This window comes from Panthera pardus, unplaced genomic scaffold (assembly GCF_024362965.1).
Source record: "Panthera pardus isolate Hobbes unplaced genomic scaffold, ASM2436296v1 HiC_scaffold_24, whole genome shotgun sequence".
Taxonomy (NCBI): domain Eukaryota; kingdom Metazoa; phylum Chordata; class Mammalia; order Carnivora; family Felidae; genus Panthera; species Panthera pardus.
In genome coordinates this window covers 93,643,738-93,665,444 of record NW_026526810.1, presented here as the reverse complement: position 1 = coordinate 93,665,444, position 21,707 = coordinate 93,643,738, and the positions used below count along the sequence as shown (strand labels likewise).

Below are 21,707 nucleotides of genomic sequence, written 5' to 3'. Positions count from 1 at the left end.
GGCCCCTGCCCTGCTTGCAGCCTCTGCGGTGGGAGAGGCCCTTCAGGCCCTGGGGCGCTAGGCCACAGGGATGAGTGAGAGGCCAAGAACAAGGTGGGAGAGAATTCGAGTCCAACACCAGCTGCATGCAGGGTTCAAAGTGGTGTCAGATGTCAGCACTTCGCAGGGAGGAGATTCCTATGCACATACCTTCTTCTCTTAGGCAAGGTCTCTGGTGCATTTTTTTTTTTTTTTTCATTTATTTGAAAACCTTGCACTGCAGAGGAAGGGGATTATGTGCTGGGAGTGTTTCATTTTCAAATGTTTTTGCACATAGCTTTTTGCCTCCCACCAACATTTCAATCACCCATAGTGAGGTTCACTAGCAAAAAGGTTTTCATTTAAAATTTGAGTAAACAGAGTACAGTCAAAAAGGATTCAGCACGCCTAATTCTTAAAGAGAGAATTCGGGATAAAGTTAGCCATCTTTTGGTTGAAACTGATGAGCCAGGACTTCATCATCCGAACCTCGAATCAACCTGCCTGTAATTTGAGACTTTGATAGAGCGAAATTTAAGGGCTTGAAAAGCTAAACTGGTATTTCATTTAGGTGAAAATATTTTAAGTGTGTCTTACTTTCTGACCACATTTACTAAAAAGGGTATTCCTTCTGCTACTTCTCGTCCCCTGCTCTTTTTCTTCTTTTCCTGATGAGTGTAACTGAACAGAATTTTTAAATGATCCTCAGTGCAACTCTTGAGTCACCTTTTCTCCAGTGCTCTCTGCTCTGAGTTTCCAAATACCAAGCCTCAAGTGGCTTCCTCTAAAGTAGAGACCGGGGCTCCTCCTGGAAGCAGAGTGTCTATGGTAGAGATCTTTTTTACTTTTATTTTAAAACACTTCTCAGGGGCAACCTTCCCCTTGCAAGGGCTCAAGCGATTACTGCGCATACAAAGGAGGCTAAATCCTCTACTCTGGGGACAGCCAGTTCCAATGGGACACCCCTCCCCCACTCTCCGTGCTGGAAATGGTTTTTTATCTCTAAGAGGGGTTTTTAGCTTGAACTGATAAACAAAAATATGTCGTTAGTGAGTGTTTTCCTGGGTATAGTGTATCCCGCAAAGCATTTTTCCTAAGAGGGAAATGTTAAGCTCTTGATAAATGAATAACAAACTCTTGTTCTCCAAGATAAATTATGACAACGAAAACTTTCTCCAGCCTAAAAATCTAATACTAATCGTTGGCTCAGTACGGTAGAATCTCCCTAAACTTTTGAACGCAGCCCACGTTTCTCAGGCCTTCTTTTGGCAAAAGACGAGGGGAGCATCTCCCAAGGATGAGAGATCACCTTATCCTTTTACTGCAGCCCAGAGATCTTTCCCTCTTTAAGCGTGGGATGGAAGTCTTGAGGACACCCAGAGGCTTGCCCCAGGCTTCAGACATTCTCAGTTAGCAAAAAAAGAAAGGCCAGCTTGGATATCAACAAGGCAGAAATAGAATAAGCCAGGGAGCTCCATTCTGATAAGATTGCAGATCTTCTGCGAATCAGGTAAACTGACCTGCAAACAGCTGCCCTTGCTTGGGCAGAGGCGGCCTCTCCTGTCCTGGGCTTTGTATCTGGGGCATTCATTCTCCAAGCACCGTTAATGGCAAGAAAAGTTACAGATAGGCTCTTTCCCAGCTTCTCTGAGCAAGGAGGTTATTCTTTCACTTTTATAAACATTTTTAATCGCATCTTCTTACCTTTCCTCTGTGCATCAAAAAGAGGTTATCTAAAACTGAATTATAACCGTCTCTAGGCTATGTCATAAATACTGGGAGAATCATCAATTTTAAGAGGATTTTATCACCAACACTTTATAGCCCTTGATTGAAATGAAATAATAGACATAAGGAATGCTTGACCTCTAAAATGACGCCCCAACCCCTGCCAAAGGAAAGCCCACTTAAAAAAAAAGAAAAAAGAAAAAAGATTGTAGGAAAATGCTCTTCAGACCTAAAAGTCAGAATGCAGAAAGTTATTCCTTTATTAAGACTCTGCAAATCGGCCTTATTTTAAACCCTTTTATAATAAAGCCCATATGTCAGAGTAATGATGTCAAAACCCTTAAACTACACTGGTAAATTGAAAAGGTAATGGAAAATGAAAGGTTTTATTCAAGTTTTTTTATTTTTTTTTTGCATTTTGCTGGAAGTTCTGCCTATTAAAAAAACATAAATAAGTAAAACAAAAGTGTAACTGGCATATCTAGTTTTAACTTTAATAAGATAGTTCTGACTTTTACTTTATGATTTTTGTTGTTTTCAAATTAAATGAGGTTTTTATATAATATCAACTATAAAAAGTGCAAAAAAAGTTAGAAAGAGGGGTGCCTGGGTGGCTCAGTCGATTAAGCGTCTGACTTCAACTCAGGTCATGATCTCGTGGTTCATGAGTTTGAGCCCCGCAACCGGCTCTGTGCTGACAGCTTAGAGCCTGGAGCCTGCTTTGAATTCTGTGTCTCCTTCTCTCTCCGCCCCTCCCCCACTCATGCTTTGTCTCTCACTCTCTCTCAAAAGTAAATAAACGTTAAAAAAATTAAAAAAAAAAAACTTAGGAACAGCATATGCCTAGAATTAAGGAGTCCTTGACCTTAAATGGTATGATTATAGTTGATGTTTTTTTTCTTACTTTTTTCAGTTTTTGGAATTTTCCAATTTTCTTATAGTTAATATTTATGACTTTTAAATTTTAATATAATTTTTTTCAAGTATAAAAAGACTCCGATCATGTTATTTAATTCTTGGGTGTTTTAAATGAGAGACATTTGACCCTCTTTCCCCTTCTCATCCCTCCGTTCATCTCTGGATTGAGTTCCTCCTTAGGCTGCTTTTTTCCTCTTCTCATCTCCCATCCTTCTGCTCTTTCTCCTTCTTCTGTTAGGGTGTCCCCTGCTTGGGACTGAGCTGCCTGCCTAACCCTGGGAGGCTTTTATGGAAAAGAGGCCAGAGGGAGAAGGAGATTGGTCCTGACTGGGCCAGCAAAGCTCCAACTCCATTTCAAAGCCAAAGAGTTGAGACCACCTGCCTCACCAAACAGAGGAAGGAGCTAAGGTCAACCATGGAGTGACTTGCTCTGGGTCACACCACCAGTTTGGGGCAGGATGGAGATTAGAACCCGGGACGGGATGTACAGCTTGCATTTGTGAAAGGCTGTTGAGAGCAGCAAACACGGAAGCACACAAGGAATGGTGCAGACATCTAATGCATGAAGGAACCTGGATTTTTGTAGAAACATACTGCTGACTCTGGTTTGGGGTCTGTGTGTGTGTGTGTGTGTATGTGTGTATTTCATCTCCCCACCTTAGATAGAGATATAAGCACGGAGAAATGTTTCTCTGCCGTGAGAGACACAGCCGTGTCAAAGCAAGGAGAAACAGAGACTGACCTGTGGCCTCAGTGTCACTGGAAGCAGAGGAGCTATAGCCACCACATCTCAAGGGGACTGCCCCTCCAGCTGGTTATCTCCATGTAAGAGTCTTCTGATTCGACAAGAGAAGTAAAAAATTAGGATTTTTGTGTGAAATTTCCCAGTTTTAAATGTTGATGCAAATGTTTAAAAATGCTATTTAAGCCACTCAAAATATGACAGAAGTTTGCAACCCTTGATGTCAAATGTGAGAATAGGGCACGGCTGCCTGGGGATCTTAGAGTGAAGGTAAATGTTATGAGGCCCATGGCACAAGAGGGATGGGCAACCATCTACCACTGCTGACAGTTGATCTCAGAATGCAATAGCATCAACATATATGGTCAGCCCAGGGGCATACTGGGGCACTGGGTGTTCTTGGCAACTGCTCTTTCTAGGCTTTTCATATCCTGCCTGGCCTTTTCTCCCCTTGTGCGTGAAAAACAGGATGAATTGCTGCATGTTTGGCTTATAACTAATACACAGACTCTCCCTAGCCACTGGTAGAAAGCTGAGGCAGTAGATTGGAGTCTGTTTGGATCTAGGTGTGGAAACTTGAATGTAATGCACAAGGTTCCCCCAAATATGTGAGCCTCTACTCTGATGCCCATCGGAGGGATCCTTCTTGCCAGGTATGGGTGTCTGGTTCTGTTTCCTCTCACCCTCATTTAGAAAAAAGGAAACCTTCTCCACAGCACAGAGCTTATTTATTCATTCTGTATGTCTAAAAGTTGGCAAAGACCACACCGTCTCATTCTCTTTGAAATCAACTCATAAGAAAAGGCATTGTTTAATGTAGCACTCAACATCAGATTAAGTGAACTTCAGAAAGCCCTGGTGAACATTTGAATTCATGTGTGTCATGAGAACAAACCATTCTGAAGGAAACAGACGGCTCTAGAGTTTGTCTTTGTTTCTCCTGCCAGAACATTCCAGCGGAGCACCACAGAACCATATTGGATGGTTTGGGGATCTGTGTAAATTCTGTGAGAAAATTTAGAGTTCTTCTTTTGTTTTGAATGTTATACCATTTGTAAAGAAGCAGTGGTTGAGTTTACAGTCATTTGTAAATTCAGTTGCTTTTAAATCTTCAAATCAAAAAATTATGTCTCATTTTAGTTTTTCCAAGGTTCATTCTTTAGCACAAGAACAGTCTTTTTGAACGAGCTTAGATCTTGTGCGAAAGAGTGTGACAATTTTACTAATGCTTTGCGAATACTTGTAGTCACTTAGTAGTCAATACTTGTTATACGTGATTAAATGCTGAGCCTCCTTGGCAAATGGCTACAGCGTGATAGAATCCAATGGAAAAGTGCTATACGTAGTGCATCCAGTGAAGTTTTCCACCCTCCAAAATTAAGGGAGATGCCAAATTCTTCATGACTAATTTCATAAACTATTTAAGCATTTTCCTAGCTTACTGTTTTCTGATGCTGTTTTACAACATTTCACTTACAATTTATTACGCTAGCTTAACATGAGAAATTTTTCTTTCTTTTTAAAGAAATGCTATTTTGTCTGACTAAAGATTTATGCACCCATCTTCTTCCAGCTCACCACCACTGTCCACTTTGGGCTTCGTTGTCTCTGGCCCAGACTATTGTAGTTAGCCCCCATCTGGACTTCCTGTCTCACACAGTCTACTGGGGCACACTGTTTTTGGTCTTTGTGAAATGCCAGTCTAATCCTGGGCTGTGACCTACTAGATAACAAGAGCCATTGAGCACTTCCTGCACCTGGCATTGTGTTAAGCACTTTGTATTCATTATCTCATTTAATCCTTGTAACAATCCCAGGAGGTAATCTCCATTTTACAGAGAAGCAAAGGGAGGCTCAGGGAGGTTAAACAAATTGTAGATTACATTGTGGGATTCATTCATCCATTTAATTACACATACTTTCCCCAAACTGCAGCCAGCCATAGCAGCATGATGGCAGAATGCAGTAGGCATGATGCCATCTCTGTCACATGCTGTCTTCCCTATCTGGGAGGCTCTCACTCATTGGCACTGAAGTGAGTTCTCTCCATCGTGAAGTCTTCCAGATATCCTTCCAGTTTCCCACTTAGTCCCAACATTTCTCCAGAACATGTCTGGCACCTGTTGCTTTGCTATTGTAAGTTTATCTGTCTTTCTGTTTTATCAAACGTCATAAGGGCTGAGACTTAACCATATCGTATTTGTATTCATTTACACAAAGCCTGGAAATAGTGGGCACTCAATAAATGTTTATAAAATGGATTCTGAGGTCCTCAAGAGTGTCTTACTGATCTCTATATCCCCCAAATTAAGTTGTGGTACCAGGAGATCAACCAGGAAGGGACAGATTGACTGAAGGCAGTTCCAGTGGTCTGTGCAGTTGGGATGTCACAAGCCATTGGATATGGAACAAGTAAAGATGGGGTGGTGTATTAGTCAACGTTCTCCAGAGAAACAGAGCCAATATAAAAAGAAATTTATTATAAGCAATTATGGCTCACATGATTATGAAAGTTAGAAGTCCCAAGATCTGCGGTCAGCAAGCTGGAGACCCAGGAGAGCCCATAGTATAGTTCAGTCTGAATGTCAGCGCACTTGAGACCCAAGAAGAGCCAATGTTTCAGTCCCAGAACAAAACATCAGGAACAAAACTGATGTCCCAACCCAAAGACACTCAGGCAGGAGGAATTCCCTCTTACTTGTGAGAGGATCAGCTCTTTTGTTCTATTTGGGCCTTCAACTGATTCGGATGGGACCCACCCACATTGAGAAGAGCAATCTGCTTTATTCAGTCTACCAAGTCACATACTAATCTCATCCAGAAACAGCCTCACAGACAAACACAGAAAACTGTTTGCTCAAATATCTGGGGACCTCATGGCCCAATCAAGTTGGCACAGAAGATTAACCGTCATACATGGGGAGTAGGCTAGAACTGACCCAGGAAGACCCTCATGGGCAATGAGTCCATTGGCAATGGGTAATGAGTTCCAATTAGAGTCCCTCTTTTATCTGCAGGTTGCTGTGGCCCCATCTGATGTGGACAGTTCTTAAAGTTTCCCTTCCTGACAGTTAACAGCTCGAGGAACCACCATCTCCCACCACTCCGCCCTCAACCCTGCTCCTTCTGCACACTTCTCTCCTGAAGCTTTGAGCAATATACGCCTTACCTTGGAGTCACCCCTCATTCACCCTGTTTCTTGCTCCTAGCATCTAACCAGTTGCCAAGACTGGTCAATCCTGCCTGTAAAATGCTTCCCACATCTCTCATTCCCTTCACTGCCTATTGTTACTCTCCTACTTGTACAGTGATGGCTCTTCAATTTTTTAAGAGAAAAGAGCGAGGAGGGCCACAGTCTGGTTGCAAAAGAGGCTAAGGGGACTGGTTTTGAAGCCGCCTTAAAAAAGCAATATGAAATTTTCTTTAGATTGTATGTTACAAATTAATAATGCAGCAAGATTTTTTTTCCTTTTTAAAAAATGCTTATTTATTTTGAAAAAGAGAGAGAGAGTGTGTGTGTGTGAGTGTGTGCAGGGGAGGGACAGAGACAGAGGAAGAGAGAGAATCCCAAGCAGGATCCGGGCTGTCAGTGCAGAGCCGGATGCGGGGCTTGATTCCACGAACCGTGAGATTGTGACCTTAACGGAAATCAGGACTCCGACGCTTAACCAACAGAGCCACTTAGGTGCCCCTAATGCAGCAGTTTTACCTAAGTATACTTCACTTACATTGAGAAAGTGTTCATTGTATATATCAAATTATACATACATATTTCTAAAGTTTGTGATAGAAATTATGATGGGGAGGTCCTACTTTGTGCAGCACCTATTAGAATTGTTTTTTAAATTGTTTTTAAAATACTCTTACTATTCACAAACCTTCACTGGCTCCTCACAGCCTCCTAAATAAGGAACAATCAGTCTGTAAATGGACTCTATGACTTTGAAATATGGACCCTGCTCATTCTTCTGGCTTTACATCCTATGAGTCACCATTGCCCCTGTATCAGTCAGGAATGCCTTTGGCTGCAAGTAACAGAACATCCAACGTATGCTGGCTTAAACAAATGGAGAGTTATTTTTCTCACATCATAAGAAATTAATAGGTCTGTAGTGCAGGGCTGGTGCAAGCTCTGTATAAGTCTCTGCTTCACCGTCCCATCATATGACTTTTGCTTATTTCCTCATGACCTCAAGATGCACTTCCAGGCATCTCAGCCACATTCCAAGGAGGAGACAAGGGCCAAAGTTGAAGGAAAGAGCACATAGTTGAGCCTGTCCTCGTTTTATGGGTGAACTGAATACCTTCCCAGAACCCTAAGCCAGCGATCTTTTGCTTATGACTCAGAGATCAGAAGGATGTCACGTGGTGGAAGGTATCATGTGGTGGCAGGGGGTGGGGCAAGGTTGAGGATGGAGGTGGGCCAGTCAGCAGTACCTGCCACGCACACGCACACGCCCACTCTGCTTTGGCAGCTCACTCACCTTATTCCTCACCTGCCTTCACATCATTTCCTCTGCCTTGAACGATCTTTGCCCTGCTTCATCTCTGCTTATTGAAGGACTTTCATTTTGTTTAGGTCTCGATAAAATACCACTTCATCCAAAAAGTCTTCCTGGTTTCCTTCCAAACCTCTCTGACAAAAATTTCCCCTTCTGAGACCAACTGCCGTTTGCATTTCCACTATACCTAGAATCCTCACACTGTACTCTGGTTAATTACATGGGTTTTATCTCCCCGTCTGTATTTTGAGGTCCAAGAGGATAGGGAGCATATCCCATTCATCTTTGTATTTCCAAGGCAACTCAGCACAGAGTAGGTATTCAATAAGTGTTGATGAATGCATGCATATTCTGTAATATTCTGTTCTGAACAGTAAAGTCTGCAGTACCCACACTGTGTCTATAATGGTCCCTCTGATCCAAGTTAAAGAAGAACATCTGCAATCCTCTGTGAATATTGGCTGCTGTCCTCTGTCCTCAGCCAAAGCAGGGACATCTGTGGTGACAACGTGACTATCTACCAACGCTTTTTATGTCCCTCTGCCCAAATGTGCAGCTGTTTCCTGGGTGGGAAAGTAAGGAAACAGTACAAATCAGACAACATAACAGCAATTTCAGCAGGAGCCTTGTGAGGGTATTAGGTTCAAGCGAAGAACCTTGAAGTTGTGCTACAACACAAGCAATAATAATATTAATACCAATGGTATTAATACCATTTATCAGACCTCTATGCCAGGTGCTATAGTTTATATGCATTGGCTCATGGACTCCGCACAAGAACACATTCCTTTATTAAATAAGGAACCAAGACTCTGAAAGATTAAACAATTTGTTCAAGGTCATGCAGCCCGCAAGTGGCAAAGCTAGGCAGACACTCCTCTCAGCGCAGGTCTGTGAGGGAAGGGGTGTCAGTTCTGTTTTACACGCTGGTTTACACACGATAAAACTGCTCACAGAGAAGTGAGTCACTGGCTCGAGGCAGTGCAGTGCGGTGGTTAGGAGAGTGGGCACCAGAGTGGGACTTCCCTGCGAGACCTGGGGCAAGTAGTTGAGAGTTTCCATGCCTTGGTTTCGTCCTCTGTGAAACGGGGGTAAATGTTTACTTCATGGGTGCTTATGGAAAAAACATCAGTAAGTACATATATAGAGACTGGCCTCGCACCTGGTCCAAACCAAGTACCTGGGAGCTCTTAGCCAGGACTGCCACCAGCCTAACTGATAAAGTAGCCAGAGGACAACATACTTGATACACTAAGCAGGACAGCGTTGGACATTCAGATGTGCTTTGTCCTTCTGGAGAGGAAATCGGGGCTACTTTCTGGCTCCCAATGGTAGAGTCCGTTTTTTCTCCACAAAAGGGATGCTTAGTTTTACCAATCCCATGCATCAAGGAGCTGCACCTTTTGAACAAAATGGCTATGTCAGCACTTCTGTCCTCTGCCTGCATTAATTGATCCAGAGAATTAGCAAGCTTGTGGTACTGGGACTGTTTATTTTATTTTTTTTAATGTTTATTCATTTTGAGAGAGAGAGAGCTGGGGAGGGGCAAAGAAAGAGGGAGAGAGAGAATCCCAAGCAGGCTCCACTTTATCAGCACAGAGCCAGATGTGGGACTTGATCCCACAAACCACGAGATCATGACATGAACCGAAATCAAGAGTCAAGATGCTTAACTGACTGAGCCACCCAGGCACCCCAGTACCGGGACTGTTTTGAGAAAGGACCTTCATTTGGTGTATGCTGAGCTCTGTGGAGTAACCTTTAGTATTTTGATAGTATAATGTTGTTTTTAAAATAAAAATTTAATTAATTTATTTATTCTTGAGACAGAAAGAAAGAGCGTGTGGGCAGGGGAGGACACAGAGAGAGGGAGAGAGTGAATCTGAAGCAGGCTTTACATGGTCAGCACAGAACCAGATGTGAGACTCGAACTCAGGAACTGTGAAATCATGATCTGAGCTGAAATCGAGGGATACTTAACCGACTGAGCCACCCAGGTGCGCCCATTTTGTTTCATTTTAGCTACTTTTCTCATCTCTTTGGAGGTAGGTTCTAAAGATGCTCCTGCAATGAACACTGCCTTTTGGCATTCACACCCTTGCATAGACCCCTCCCTCACTGAATCTAGGCAGGCTTTATGTAACTAATAGAATATGGTATGAGTGGTTTATGTGATTTCTGAGGCTAGGTCATAATAAACCTAATAGCTTCTGCCTTGGGTTCTTTGAAAGCTCACTCTGGTGGAAGTCAGCTACCATATAAGAAGTCTAAGTACTATGAGACCACCATGCCATGATAAAGCCCAAGTTATCCATGTTGAGAAGCTGCATGGAAAAAAAGGGACATCTTTCCACCTCCTTCCCCCACCCCCACCCCCACCAATCTCAGCCATCTCAGTGAGGTGCCAAACACGTAGGGAAGAAGCCATCTTGGACATCCAGCCCAGTTGAACATTCAGCTGTCTGTAGCCCAGGCCCCATCTGATTGCAACTGCATAAGAGCTCAGGCAACAAGTGCCCAGCTGAGCCCAGTCAATCTACAGTACATAAGAGATGACTATAAGTTGTTATTTTAAGCCACTCTGTTTGGGGGCTATTTATTATGAAGCACCAGATAACTGAAACATTCATGAGTCCCCAAGGCTGCTGGTGGCAGTTACAATACACTTAAATCCAAACCACAGATGAAGACTGTAAGCTGTTTCTTTTTATTAAATTAGATTTGGTGGTAAATATACAAATCAGGACCAATTGAAGTCTGTATGCAAAACTTTTGTAATTCTTTCTGTTTTTCTAAAACAATAGGAGAAATACTATTCTAACACCACCTAACATTGTATCTATCACATGTTTATTTGACTATTGTTTGCCTTCTCTTTTTGAATGTAAGCTCAAAGATGGCAATGATTTTGTCTGGTTCATTCTCCTTTGTATCCCCAATGTTGGCAACAGTGCTTGACCTACAGTGGGTCTACAGTAAATGTTTGTTGAATTAACAAACACTTGAGGAGAGAAAAGATAAATGTGTCATAGATAAAATATTCATATAATAAATACATTCAGCCTATAGAAAACTCACATTGGCTTCAAGAATAAAATCTGACATATGAAGATCTCCATGATGTATCAATACAAAGGCTAGTTTTTAAAAATCAGCTTGCAAACCAGTAGGTGCAGCAAAATTACATTAGAAATGTTTTTAAGTGTATATTTGCAAAAAAAAAAAACAAAGAATCTGGAAGTATTTTCATCAAACTATTGATAATAGTTCTCTCTGGGTGAAAAGCTCACAAAGGAATTTTGTTTTTGCTTAGTGCCTTTCACATTCTTTCTAAAATATTTCAAATAAAATTGTATTCATTTTGAATCAGGAAAAAATGTTATTTAATAAAACTGAATTGGAGTATTGATATACCTATTTTTAAAAAATTTTTAAATACTTTATCTATTTTTGAGAAAGAAAGAGCATGAATGGGGGAGGGGCAGAGAGAGAGGGAAACAGAATCTGAAGCAGGATCCAGTACAGAGCCCCACACATGGCTCAGACTCACAAGCGGAGGGATCATGACCTGGGCTGAAGTTGGATGCTTAACCAACTGAGCCACCCAGGTGCCCCTGAGATCCCTATTTTTTATGTATGTCCCATCTGAGACCACAAAACGTATAAAGTCTTTCGATTTTTTTCTCAACCATTTTAATATGTTCCAGGTGTCTCTGTCATAGCTTCCCTAACTTTCAGTGGAGTCATGGCACAACACTTCTGCTCACATGGAGAATAAAACGAAACATAGAGAATTCATCTGTGGCTCGGGTAAATTCCTAGAGCAGCTTCTATAGGCAGGAGTGCGGAGGAATTGGTTGTGAAGTCGTGGACGGTGATAAAAATGGAGAATTCCATGATTATGATTTGAGTTTCTCAGATAGAGTAGGAAATACTGTATTTGTAATTATGTGGAAGCAAACTTTGTAGCCCACTGTGAAAGTGACCCATTATGGAAATAAAATAGACATGCTCCTGTTAGCAAATTCTTGTTTGCTTGTATCTTTGCGGTTCACATGAACATACCTTGAGGCTCACCAGAGAATGGAAGCAAAATCACTTGCCTTTTCCCTGAGACATGAGAAACTCCGTTGGAGAGGAAGCACACACGGGGAAGGAGTGGCGCCCAGCCACTTCTGAATGTTTTCTAAGTAGCAAAATGGTGACACCGCCACTCTTTTTACCTAACCTGTGATGTGCTGTGATGAACAAATGCAACAAGTTTATGCAAAACTGCACTACCCATGAGAAATGATACTGAAGATCAGATTTGCTCATGGTAACGGATGGTGGGAATTCTACCTCCTTGCCTACACAGTAGTACCTCTTACAGCGACCCTCGTTGGTCCTTTAGATGTTCTGTCACTGGGAACTAAGCATTATTTAATGGTAAAAATGCTTTCTAAAACATAGATTAGCCTCATGGATGACCAGAGACTGATTTTTTTTTTTTTACTCACTAGTTTACTGATTTATTACAAAGAATATTAAAGGATACAAATCAACAGCCAGGTGAAGTGATACATAGGGCGAGGTCCTTAGGGAGGTTGGGGCTTGGCATGGCAACACATGGGCATGGGGGCATTCTGCTTCCCCCAGCTGGAAATTCCTACCAGACACTGAATTTATTTAGCATAAAGGGTCCTCCAACCTGCCTTTCCTCTTAGATTTCCCATCTGCTTTAATGGCTAGAAACAACAGAATCCTCTTTACCCTTACTTCTCTTTCTGCATGTCCATCACCTGGAAGTTCTTGTCAACTAATCCTCAGAAAACTTCTCAGACTCTAATTTTTTCCTTTCGTCCAGTGCCGTGTCCAAGGTTCAGGATCTTACCACCTCTTACCATGACTAGTGCATCAGCCTCCTAACTTCACTCTTGACAGGTGCTTTCTGTACATCTTTCCCGCCAGAATTAAAGAGTATTCTCTGAAGGTGAAGAGCAAGTTTTATAGACTTTTAAATTTCCCAAAAGGCATTTCTCCTAATAGGTGCTCAATAAATGATTTTTGCTCACTGCTCTTGCTTGACTGAGAGGCAATATTTGAGGTGTCAAAAGCACTGGGACTGAGAAACTGAAGGTCTGGTCACAGCCCATTGTATCAGTCTCCTATGGCTGTACACCAAATCATCCCCAAACTTAGTAGCTTAAGACAACGATTATTTTTTTTCTCACATTTTCTGTAGATTAGGAATTTGAACAGGGCATAGTGACGATACGTATCTTTCCTTTGTGAAGTCTGGGGCCTCAGGTGGGAATATCTGAAAGTTGGGGGTAATGCAACAGCTGGCAACTGGAATCGTCTGGAGGCATCTTCATTCACATGCTGGCTGCCAGCCAGAACACCCACACGTGGTCTCTCCTTGTAGCCTTTCTGCTTGGGTTAGTTGGGTCTCCTAACAGCATGGCAATGGCAATTGGGTTCTAAAAGCAATTGATTCAAGACAACCAGTTGAAAGCAGTATCACTTTCATGGCTGAGTCCTGGAATACCACAGCCCAATTTTGCTCTCGTCATGGGCTTACCCAGTGTGGTAGGCACAATAACAAATCCCCTAAAGAGGCCCATGTCCTAATCCCCAAACCTGTGACTAGGTTACCTTACCTGGCAAAGGGACTTTGTGATGTGATTAAGTTAAGGACTTTGCAATGGGGAGATAATCCAGATCATCTGGGTGGGCCCAGTATAATCACAAGTGTCCCTTTAATAAGGAGGCAGAAGGCTCAGAGTCAGAAAAGGAAAGGTGATGTGAAAGCAGAAGATGGAGTGATGCTGGCCAGGCATCAAGAAACGCCAACAGCTTCTAGAAGCCGGAAAAGGCAAGGAAATAGATGTTCTCTAGAGCATCCAGAAAAAACACAGCCCTACTGTGATCTTTGATTTTAACCTAGTAAAATCCAGTTTGGAATTCTGATCTCCAGAAATGTGAGATAATAGATTTGTGTTGTTTTAAGCCATTAAGTTTGTGGTAATTTGTTATAGCAGCAATAGAAAACCACTCATTTCTCCATGGGAAGAGTGTCAATGTCACATTCAAGAGCATGTGGGATGGAAGACATTGTTGCAGCTAGTTTTGAAAAATACGGTCTGCCATAGTCTACCAATAAGTAGCTAATTGTGGGTTGATCTCTCTGGGTCTCAGTCTCTTCGTTTATAAAATGAAAGGTTGAGTATGAGGACAGCAAACCTTCTGGACCTAAAAGTTCCCCAATCTTACAACTGAAAGGGAGATGTAGTATTCCCATGAGGAATCATAACAAATAATGACCGATTTCCTAAATCCTTCCTCGATGCTCACTACCATCTATATACTACTCCAAATGGAGCAGAAATGGAGGGCCTGGACCAGAAAACCTCAGCATGTATGGTGAATTCCCTAAAAGATCAGCTTTGAGGCAGGGTTTTTGTTTTCAATTTCAAAATATTTAAAGAAGGAAGGGAAGAGGGAAATAAGGCAGGAAAGAAGGAAGGAAGAAAGGGAAGAAGGAAAGAAACTATTAATGTTTTGAGTCAGTGACCATTCTTGTTCATTATTGGAACCCCAGCACCTAACATACAGTCTAGAATGTAGGTAACCTCCAAAGAATGTTGAGTGAGAACAAAAAGAAAAGACAACCCAAGGCCCACTGGTTATGTGTCTGATAGCTGTATAAGGTAGTCCAATCCTTGGCGGGTCACCAGGCATGGACCTTTTCACCATTTTACTCTGGAAATTATCCGAACAACCCTCTATTTGGCCCCCTTTATTTGATCCTTGCCCTCAACACAGCAGCCAGGGTGATCCTGATAAAATGTAATGCTGGTCATTCCACTCCTCTGCTGAAAACCCAACAGAGGCTTCCTAATTAAAGCCAAAGCCCTTTCCAGGGCCAGAGCTGGGTGAGGTGAGGGAGGCACCTGGGGCACAGCATTTAAGGAGGTTCTCACTCTCAGGGACTCACCCTGCACTTGCACCACTGTGAGGGTGAGCACCTCCTTAAATAGTGAGCCCTGAGTACCTCCTTCACCTCAACCGAGTCCTGACACTGGCTCTTACTATGGTGTACAAGACCATACACCATTTAACCTCTTACCCCCTCTGCCTCTCTGACCCCATCTCCAAATATCCAGCCCCTCCCCTCCTTGGCTCACTCCACTTAAGCATACTGGCCTCTTAGCTGTTTCCTGGCCCACTTCCACCTCAGAATTTACAGTGCTTTTCCTTCTCATGAAACAATTTCCCCCAATATCCATGTGGCCGGGTCCCTTGTCTCCTTCAGGTGTCTGCTCAAATATTACCTTTTCTGTGATGCATTCGTGACTACTCTTAAAATTCAACCCCATTGCTATATCTCTTTCCCACTTTATTTTTATTCTTGGTACTTCGTTCCATCTAACATGCTATAAGTTGTTCATATTTACTTGTTGGTGGTCTGCCTTCCCTACTAGATTGTAAGACCCAGGACAAGGATTTTTAATCCATTTAAAAAAAATTTTTTTTTAACGTTTATTTATTTTTGAGACAGAGAGAGACAGAGCATGAACAGGGGAGGAGCAGAGAGAGAGGGAGACACAGAATCTGAAACAGGCTCCAGGATCTGAGCTGTCAACACAGAGCCCGACGCGGGGCTCAAACTCACAGACCGTGAGATCATGACCTGAGCCGAAGTCGGACGCTTAACCGACCAAGCCACCCAGGCGCCCCTTAATCCATTTTTTTCATTGCTATGCACCAGAATCTAGGACAGTGCCTAGCATATGTAAATGTTCAATAAAAAAAAATGTTAAGTAAATGGATAGCATAAGACAATTTGTGATTTAAAGTCATGAAGAATAGAGAATTATAGGACTTTTGAATGAACAGGGGCCTTACTAAGGAGATTAGCAAACTATTGCTTGCAACCTATGTTTGTATGGTCCACGAGCCAAGAATGATCTATGAATTGAATTGTGTCCCTCTAAAACTCATATGTTGAAACCTAACCCCCATCATCTCAGAATGTGACCTTGATTTGGAAACAGGGTCAATTCAGACATAATTAGTTAAGATGAGGTCATACTGGAGTAGGATGGGCCCCTAGCCCAGTATGACTGGTGTCCTGACAAAGAGGAGAAATTTGGACGCAGACACACAGGGAGAATGCCGTGTGACTGTCAGAGTAGAGGCTGGGTTGAAGTTTCTATAAACCAAGGGTCGCCAAAGACTGCCATGGACCAAACTCTTCCTCATGTCCCCAGAGGGAAGCAACTCTGCTGACCGGATGATGTCAACTTGTAGCCTCCAGAACTGTGAGACAATACATTTCTGATGTTTAAGCCACACACTTTGTGGTGCTTTGGTACAGAAGCCCTAACAACCTAACGTGAATGGTTTGTACATCTGTAAACAGTTGTGGGAGGAGGAAAAGGGAAGAGAAGAAAGAGAAAGGAAGGAGGAGGAGAAGGAAATGGGGGCAAGATAAGGGGGGAGGGAAGGAGGGGAAGAAATAGAGGCAGTATGTGGCCCACAAAGCGTAAATAATTAGCTATTTGGTCCTTTACAGAAAAAGCTTGTTGACAACTGAAAGTGTAGAGATCCTAGCCCATATAACTCATGAAGAAATGGCAGCCTCCAGAAATGAAATCCCATATCCAGCCAGGTTCAAACATCTAGTATGCACTGGTGTAGCTATACCTAAAACCAGACTCTCTGACATCAAGTCTATTTTTAAAAAATCACACTACATGGGCTACTGCACTTTGAAAAATCATTTCGTCAATTCCCCCTTACTTAAGTGCATGTTATGGAGATGTTTTCATCAATTACTCCAGCCTAGCAACCTGAGGCCTTTACAGAAACATACCAGTATACATAATTTTTTTGAGCAGGGTGCCTACTATGGTCCATATTTTTTGTTTTGTTTTGTTTTTGCTTTTGGGCCTTGCCCTCCAGCAACTCATTTTCTGTGATACTGGTTCTCAAGCCATAATTAAAGCATAATTAAAGATCAAGAACAGATGTCTGCCTGCTCTCTGGAGCTTCCACAAACTAAGTAGTGTAGAGTTTGGTATTATGGGTTTTATGCTAAAGAGAAACAAAATAGGAGAACTATCTGTTGAACAAACCCACATACAAATGCTAAAGGCATAAGAAAGTGTTTAGAAGAAATACTGGTGGACCAGGGCTTCCAGCACTTCTTTTAATGTACCTTTTAATGTACCTTTTAATGTACCAGGGAACAGCAAAATAAGTCCGTTCTGTTTTCATTAGCTCTATGACTTGATGGTATAGCCAAAAAAAAGATCTACGTTCTTACTAACTCACTTGGCTGAGACACTGAACTGTTTGGAGGAGTTTCGCCATTTGTCAGCTGCCAAAGGGGACAGTGCTTCCTACAGAGGGTTACCGGAAGGAATTACGGGAGTGGAGGGCAGAGGCGTTCTTTCTCTTCCAAGGCTGCCTTATTAGTTGAAGCATAGGTGCCACTAATAAGGAACTATGTGTATAAATTTCCATTAATTTGCTGGTGAACCCAAAACATGGAGGAAATGAAAAGGAAGTGGCTGCTCTAATTTAAAAACTTATACTTTGCACAGAATGCACAAGTACCATAGAAATTAAATTTACCTAAATCTAAACAAAATTTGCTTTTTTTCTTTTTTTTTTTTTTTTTTCCTAATATCCCTTCTTTAAAGTAGGGATCTCATCTGAAGTTGAAATCTGGTGTTAGTTGGGTGGCTTTGGGCAATTGACTTAACCTCTTTTTGGCTTTCTTTCTTCAAATAAAAAAAAGGGGCAGAAGGGGGGGGAGGGGATAACTATAATATACCAGTCATAAATTGTTTCAAAGATTAAGTGAAATAATGAAACATGAACATGCCTAAGAATGGTCAGGAATCCAAAGTATGTTGATTTTCCGTGTAAGTATATGGTGGAAGAAAATATGCAAATATTCACCTAATTATAATTATTTACATAATTGTTCATCTAATTATAACTAGCATGTGGAACATAAGCATTTATTTTCATAAGTAAATGCCACTAGCCATATGTTTTGTGATCTGTGCATTAGTTTCACATACACCCCAGCACTTCCATAAACTAAGACTCTCAGGAGTCTTAGGTGGGTAAGTGGAGGGTACAGCTAACACGGAGCAGAGCAGGGACCTGAGATCCAGGTTACTTTTCTGTTTTTCCACCAGGATCCTTTCCCCTATGGGTGTTGGCTCTAAACAGACATTTCTGTTATCTCAATGAACAGTTAAGAACATTTTGCTCCGGAGTGTGAAAGCTATGTACCACTGAGTCAAGGTGTGTGTGTGTGAAGCTTGGAGACATTCTCCGATAAGAAAGGGATGGCATGCAACATATTCTGCAGGTTTTTAACCCTTCCTGGGTCCAAACCCCTTTAAAAATTCAATAAAATTATGCCTCCTCCCTGCACTTTTACATCCACCTCCATCATTGTATGCCTAAATTTTGTGGTTTTCACAGATCTCCTAAAATCCATCTAGGGATCCTTAATGATGCCACTTAGCACGTTTAAGAATCTCTAATTTAAACTACTGCTAAATTAGATTAGCATTTAATTTAAATACAACAAAGAATGCTAGCTCTCACTTTCATATTCCACTAAGACCTTTTGTTTTTCAGTCCTCCAGTTTCTATTTCTGTTGTGTTGTGTGTTTTTTTTTTTTCTTCCTAATTCAGTCTAAAGGTGGGGACATAAAACCATACTATCCAACTTTCTCAGGTTCCAGCTAAAGAAGTAATCAGATGCAGGAGCGGCACAGCACATTCTGGTGCAAACTGAAGACACCCTAACACTGGTAGGAAGTGACGAAGGAAGAAAAAGATTTTCAGAATGGAAATCAGAATTCTGAGGCAAAGTCTTCAAAATCCAGCCTGACATTCCTATGTACTGGATAAAGGAGTGTCCTTGTCATGTTTCATTTTTACCTCTCTTGAGGGAAGGCTAGGGCCCCCCAGGTTGTTTGGCAATGATCCACTGCCCCACCAGAGGCCATCTGAAGCCTCTTCCAGCAGCCTCTTCCTTGCTGGCTTTCTCCATGCCAGATCCCTGCTCCTCCTCTTCCTAGCCTTATTAATCTCCCCTCCCTGGTGTTGCATAAACTGGCAGATATCACTGCTGGGCTTGGCAAGTAGAAATGGCAGGTCCCAGAAGCCTAGGCCCCTGAGGAAGCTCACTCTTTTCCTTACTTGATGGGAAAAACCAGAGTCTGCAGTCTGGACAACTTATCTAAAGACGGAACCGGTAGAGGAGGGCATGGGGTGGGGAGCAAGGGGCAAGGTTAACAAATACTATCCAAATTTAATGTTCAGCGAGTGGAAGCAGGACTCTAGTACCCTGTGCCCCAACATATCTAAGGGGTGGGAGTGGGGGGTGCTGGAGAGAGCTGGAGCAAACTTGTCGCGGGAACCACGTTAGGACGGTGCTCCTCTTCTCCCTCCCTCTCCGTCTTCCTTCTATTCTCCCCACCCCCCACCCCTCCTTCTGCAGGAATAGTCCAGAGTTTCCAGGTCGAGGTAGAGGGAGAAAGAAGTGGGAGCTCTGTGGAGCCACTCTCGCGGGTGCACGGAAATTCTGTGCGGGTGGCTAGCCCAGGTGGCGGGGGGCGCTCGCTGTTTATTTAAGTGGGGGTCAGGTTAGGCACCTGGAGCACAAATCTTGCAAAACGAGTCTGAGAGCGGGGCGAGCTCTCGCAGGTAGGAAGGTGCAGCCGCCGAGCCAGAGGGGCCAAGGCCAGAGCCAGAGGCCGCCGCGCGGCAGGAGGCTGCGGCGGAGGGACCCTGGGAGGCGAGCCGGCTGGCGTCCAACAGCCGGCGCCGGCACCGGCACCTTGGGCCGCTCACCCCGGGCCGCGACGCGCAGGGAGTGCCGGAGGAGAGGGGCCGCAGCCTCCCGAGCCTCCGCCCCCTCCGTGGCCCTCGGGCCTCGGGGACGCCGGCGGACGTTCGTTGGAGGGCCCGCGGGGAAGCCCACGCCTGCTTCTGACCCGGGAGGACGCACCGGGGCTGGCGAGGCTCGTGTCCCCGGCCTGCTACGCACCTGCAGCCGGCGAAGGGACGGAGTGCCTCGGAATTTCCGGGTGTCGGCGCCTCCTTCTCCGTCTGCCTGCCGCGGGTGAGGGCCGGGTGCGTCTCCGCTCTCCGCAGACGCAGGCCGGTCCCTTTCCCGCAGCCTCTCACCGCACGCTTTCTTAACCGGAGCTTGCGTGGTCTCGTGATCTCGGTGCCTGGCCCTGGGGACGCAAGGCCACATGCACCTAATAGCCATGTCTGCATCCGAGCTGGGCATCATGAGAGGCGCTCCTTCGGAGCCCCGTCTTCTGCATTACTATCCGGTCCCCAGCCCTTCTCTGCAGCCTAGTCGCCAAGCCTAGGACTCCCAGAATCTGGAGATGGAGCCCATTTCTTTCTCCAGAGCTGTTATTTTTTCTTTGGGCTTAGTGCACTTCTGTCCCTGCCTCCCCCCCCCCCCCCCCCCCCCCCCCCAAGACTGACGCATTGTAATGCCCTGTCGGAGCCTCTCAGCCAGAGAAGCCAGGGAGGGGAAGAGCTAAGTCCAAAGTGCATAGGCAGGCCTTCAGGAGCTTCTTTTCTGGCCCAGCGGTTCTGGCCCTCCCTGGGCTTCAGAAGAGTGCAGGGGCACATCAAGTATCTTGCTCTCTTATCTTGGGCAGCACTGTTCCCCAGAGGCCAGGCCCTGGTTGCTTCAACTGCTCTTCTTTGGGAGGCCCCAGAGTGGATTCCCTGAAGCCACAAGTCCATTTCCTTGGCGCTGTGGCCACCATGGAACTATAGATAGTGCTTCTCTTAGCTTTGCCCTTCCCGACCCCCTGGTTACCTGAGGTGACAAGAAACGTTGTCTCTTTCTTCTGGGCTTCAGACGATGGTCAAAGAAAGTAACGTTAAGGAATGATTTCAAAAGGATATTTTCAGTAAACGTTTATTGATATATAACACGAATAGAAAAGTGCACAAATCTCATGGTACAACTTGATGAATGTTCACAAAGTGAACATTAACAAGCATTTTTGAATGTTTGTTCTATCTATACATAATCCCTGAACGGTTACAAATATACATTTATTCTTGAGGGAGATATTGGTGAAAAGGATTCCCCCCTCATGCAATATTTAGACTATTTGTAAACACACCAAGTTTTATTTGTACAATAAAAAATACTGGAATCACATATTCCTTTGGACAAAACTTTCCTTGCAAAAGGGTAGAAAGCTATTAGCTTGAATTGAGGACAGAATGTTAGATGGTATTGCCCAATTGACATCTGGTTGGGGAACCATAACAACTCATTTGGTACAGGGTGATGTCCCTGCTTCCAAAACTCATGCCATCGTGACACTGCATTTTCATCCAGGTCACGCTGTTAAGGTACAACAGGGAGAGAAAGAGAGTATGTACATGCTGAGATAGAAAATTTCCAAAGTTTTAACCTTCTCGATACATTGCATAATAATTTATTTCTAAAGAGCATCTCTGCTATAGAAGCAAGTGGGTACAGTTGATGACTTTTTAGCAGGGGAAGCTTAAAACAGCAAGCCAAATATCCTTCATTATTTGCCATGCCATCCTCTTTGGAAAGAGAGAAATTTCAATATCCTTGCCCTGTCTGCCATCCACATGTTAAATATGTTAAGACATAAAAGCAGTCTTTTCATCTGTCTGATCTCTCTGGGGTCTTGATTAGAATTCTCTGTCCATATTTGATGGTCTGTTTTGAAGGAATTTTAAAAAAGAACTGTATTCCAGAAAGTAGC

At 43.4% G+C, this 21,707-nt stretch overlaps 1 protein-coding gene across 8 annotated transcripts in view; it reads right to left on the bottom strand.

The window, feature by feature from the left end:
• Positions 1-20,406, bottom strand: part of LOC128773014 (uncharacterized) — an 80,334-nt gene extending 59,928 nt beyond the window's left edge. For all 8 annotated transcript variants that reach the window (XR_008417196.1, XR_008417197.1, XR_008417198.1 and 5 more), the window contains exon 1: positions 19,976-20,406. Coding sequence is in view for 4 of the 8 variants with exons in the window: in XM_053889432.1 (XP_053745407.1) it covers positions 19,976-20,211 (236 nt within the window). In the remaining 4 variants the exon portion in view is untranslated. The remainder of the gene's footprint in view (positions 1-19,975) is intronic.
• Between the last annotated feature and the right edge of the window lie 1,301 nt (positions 20,407-21,707).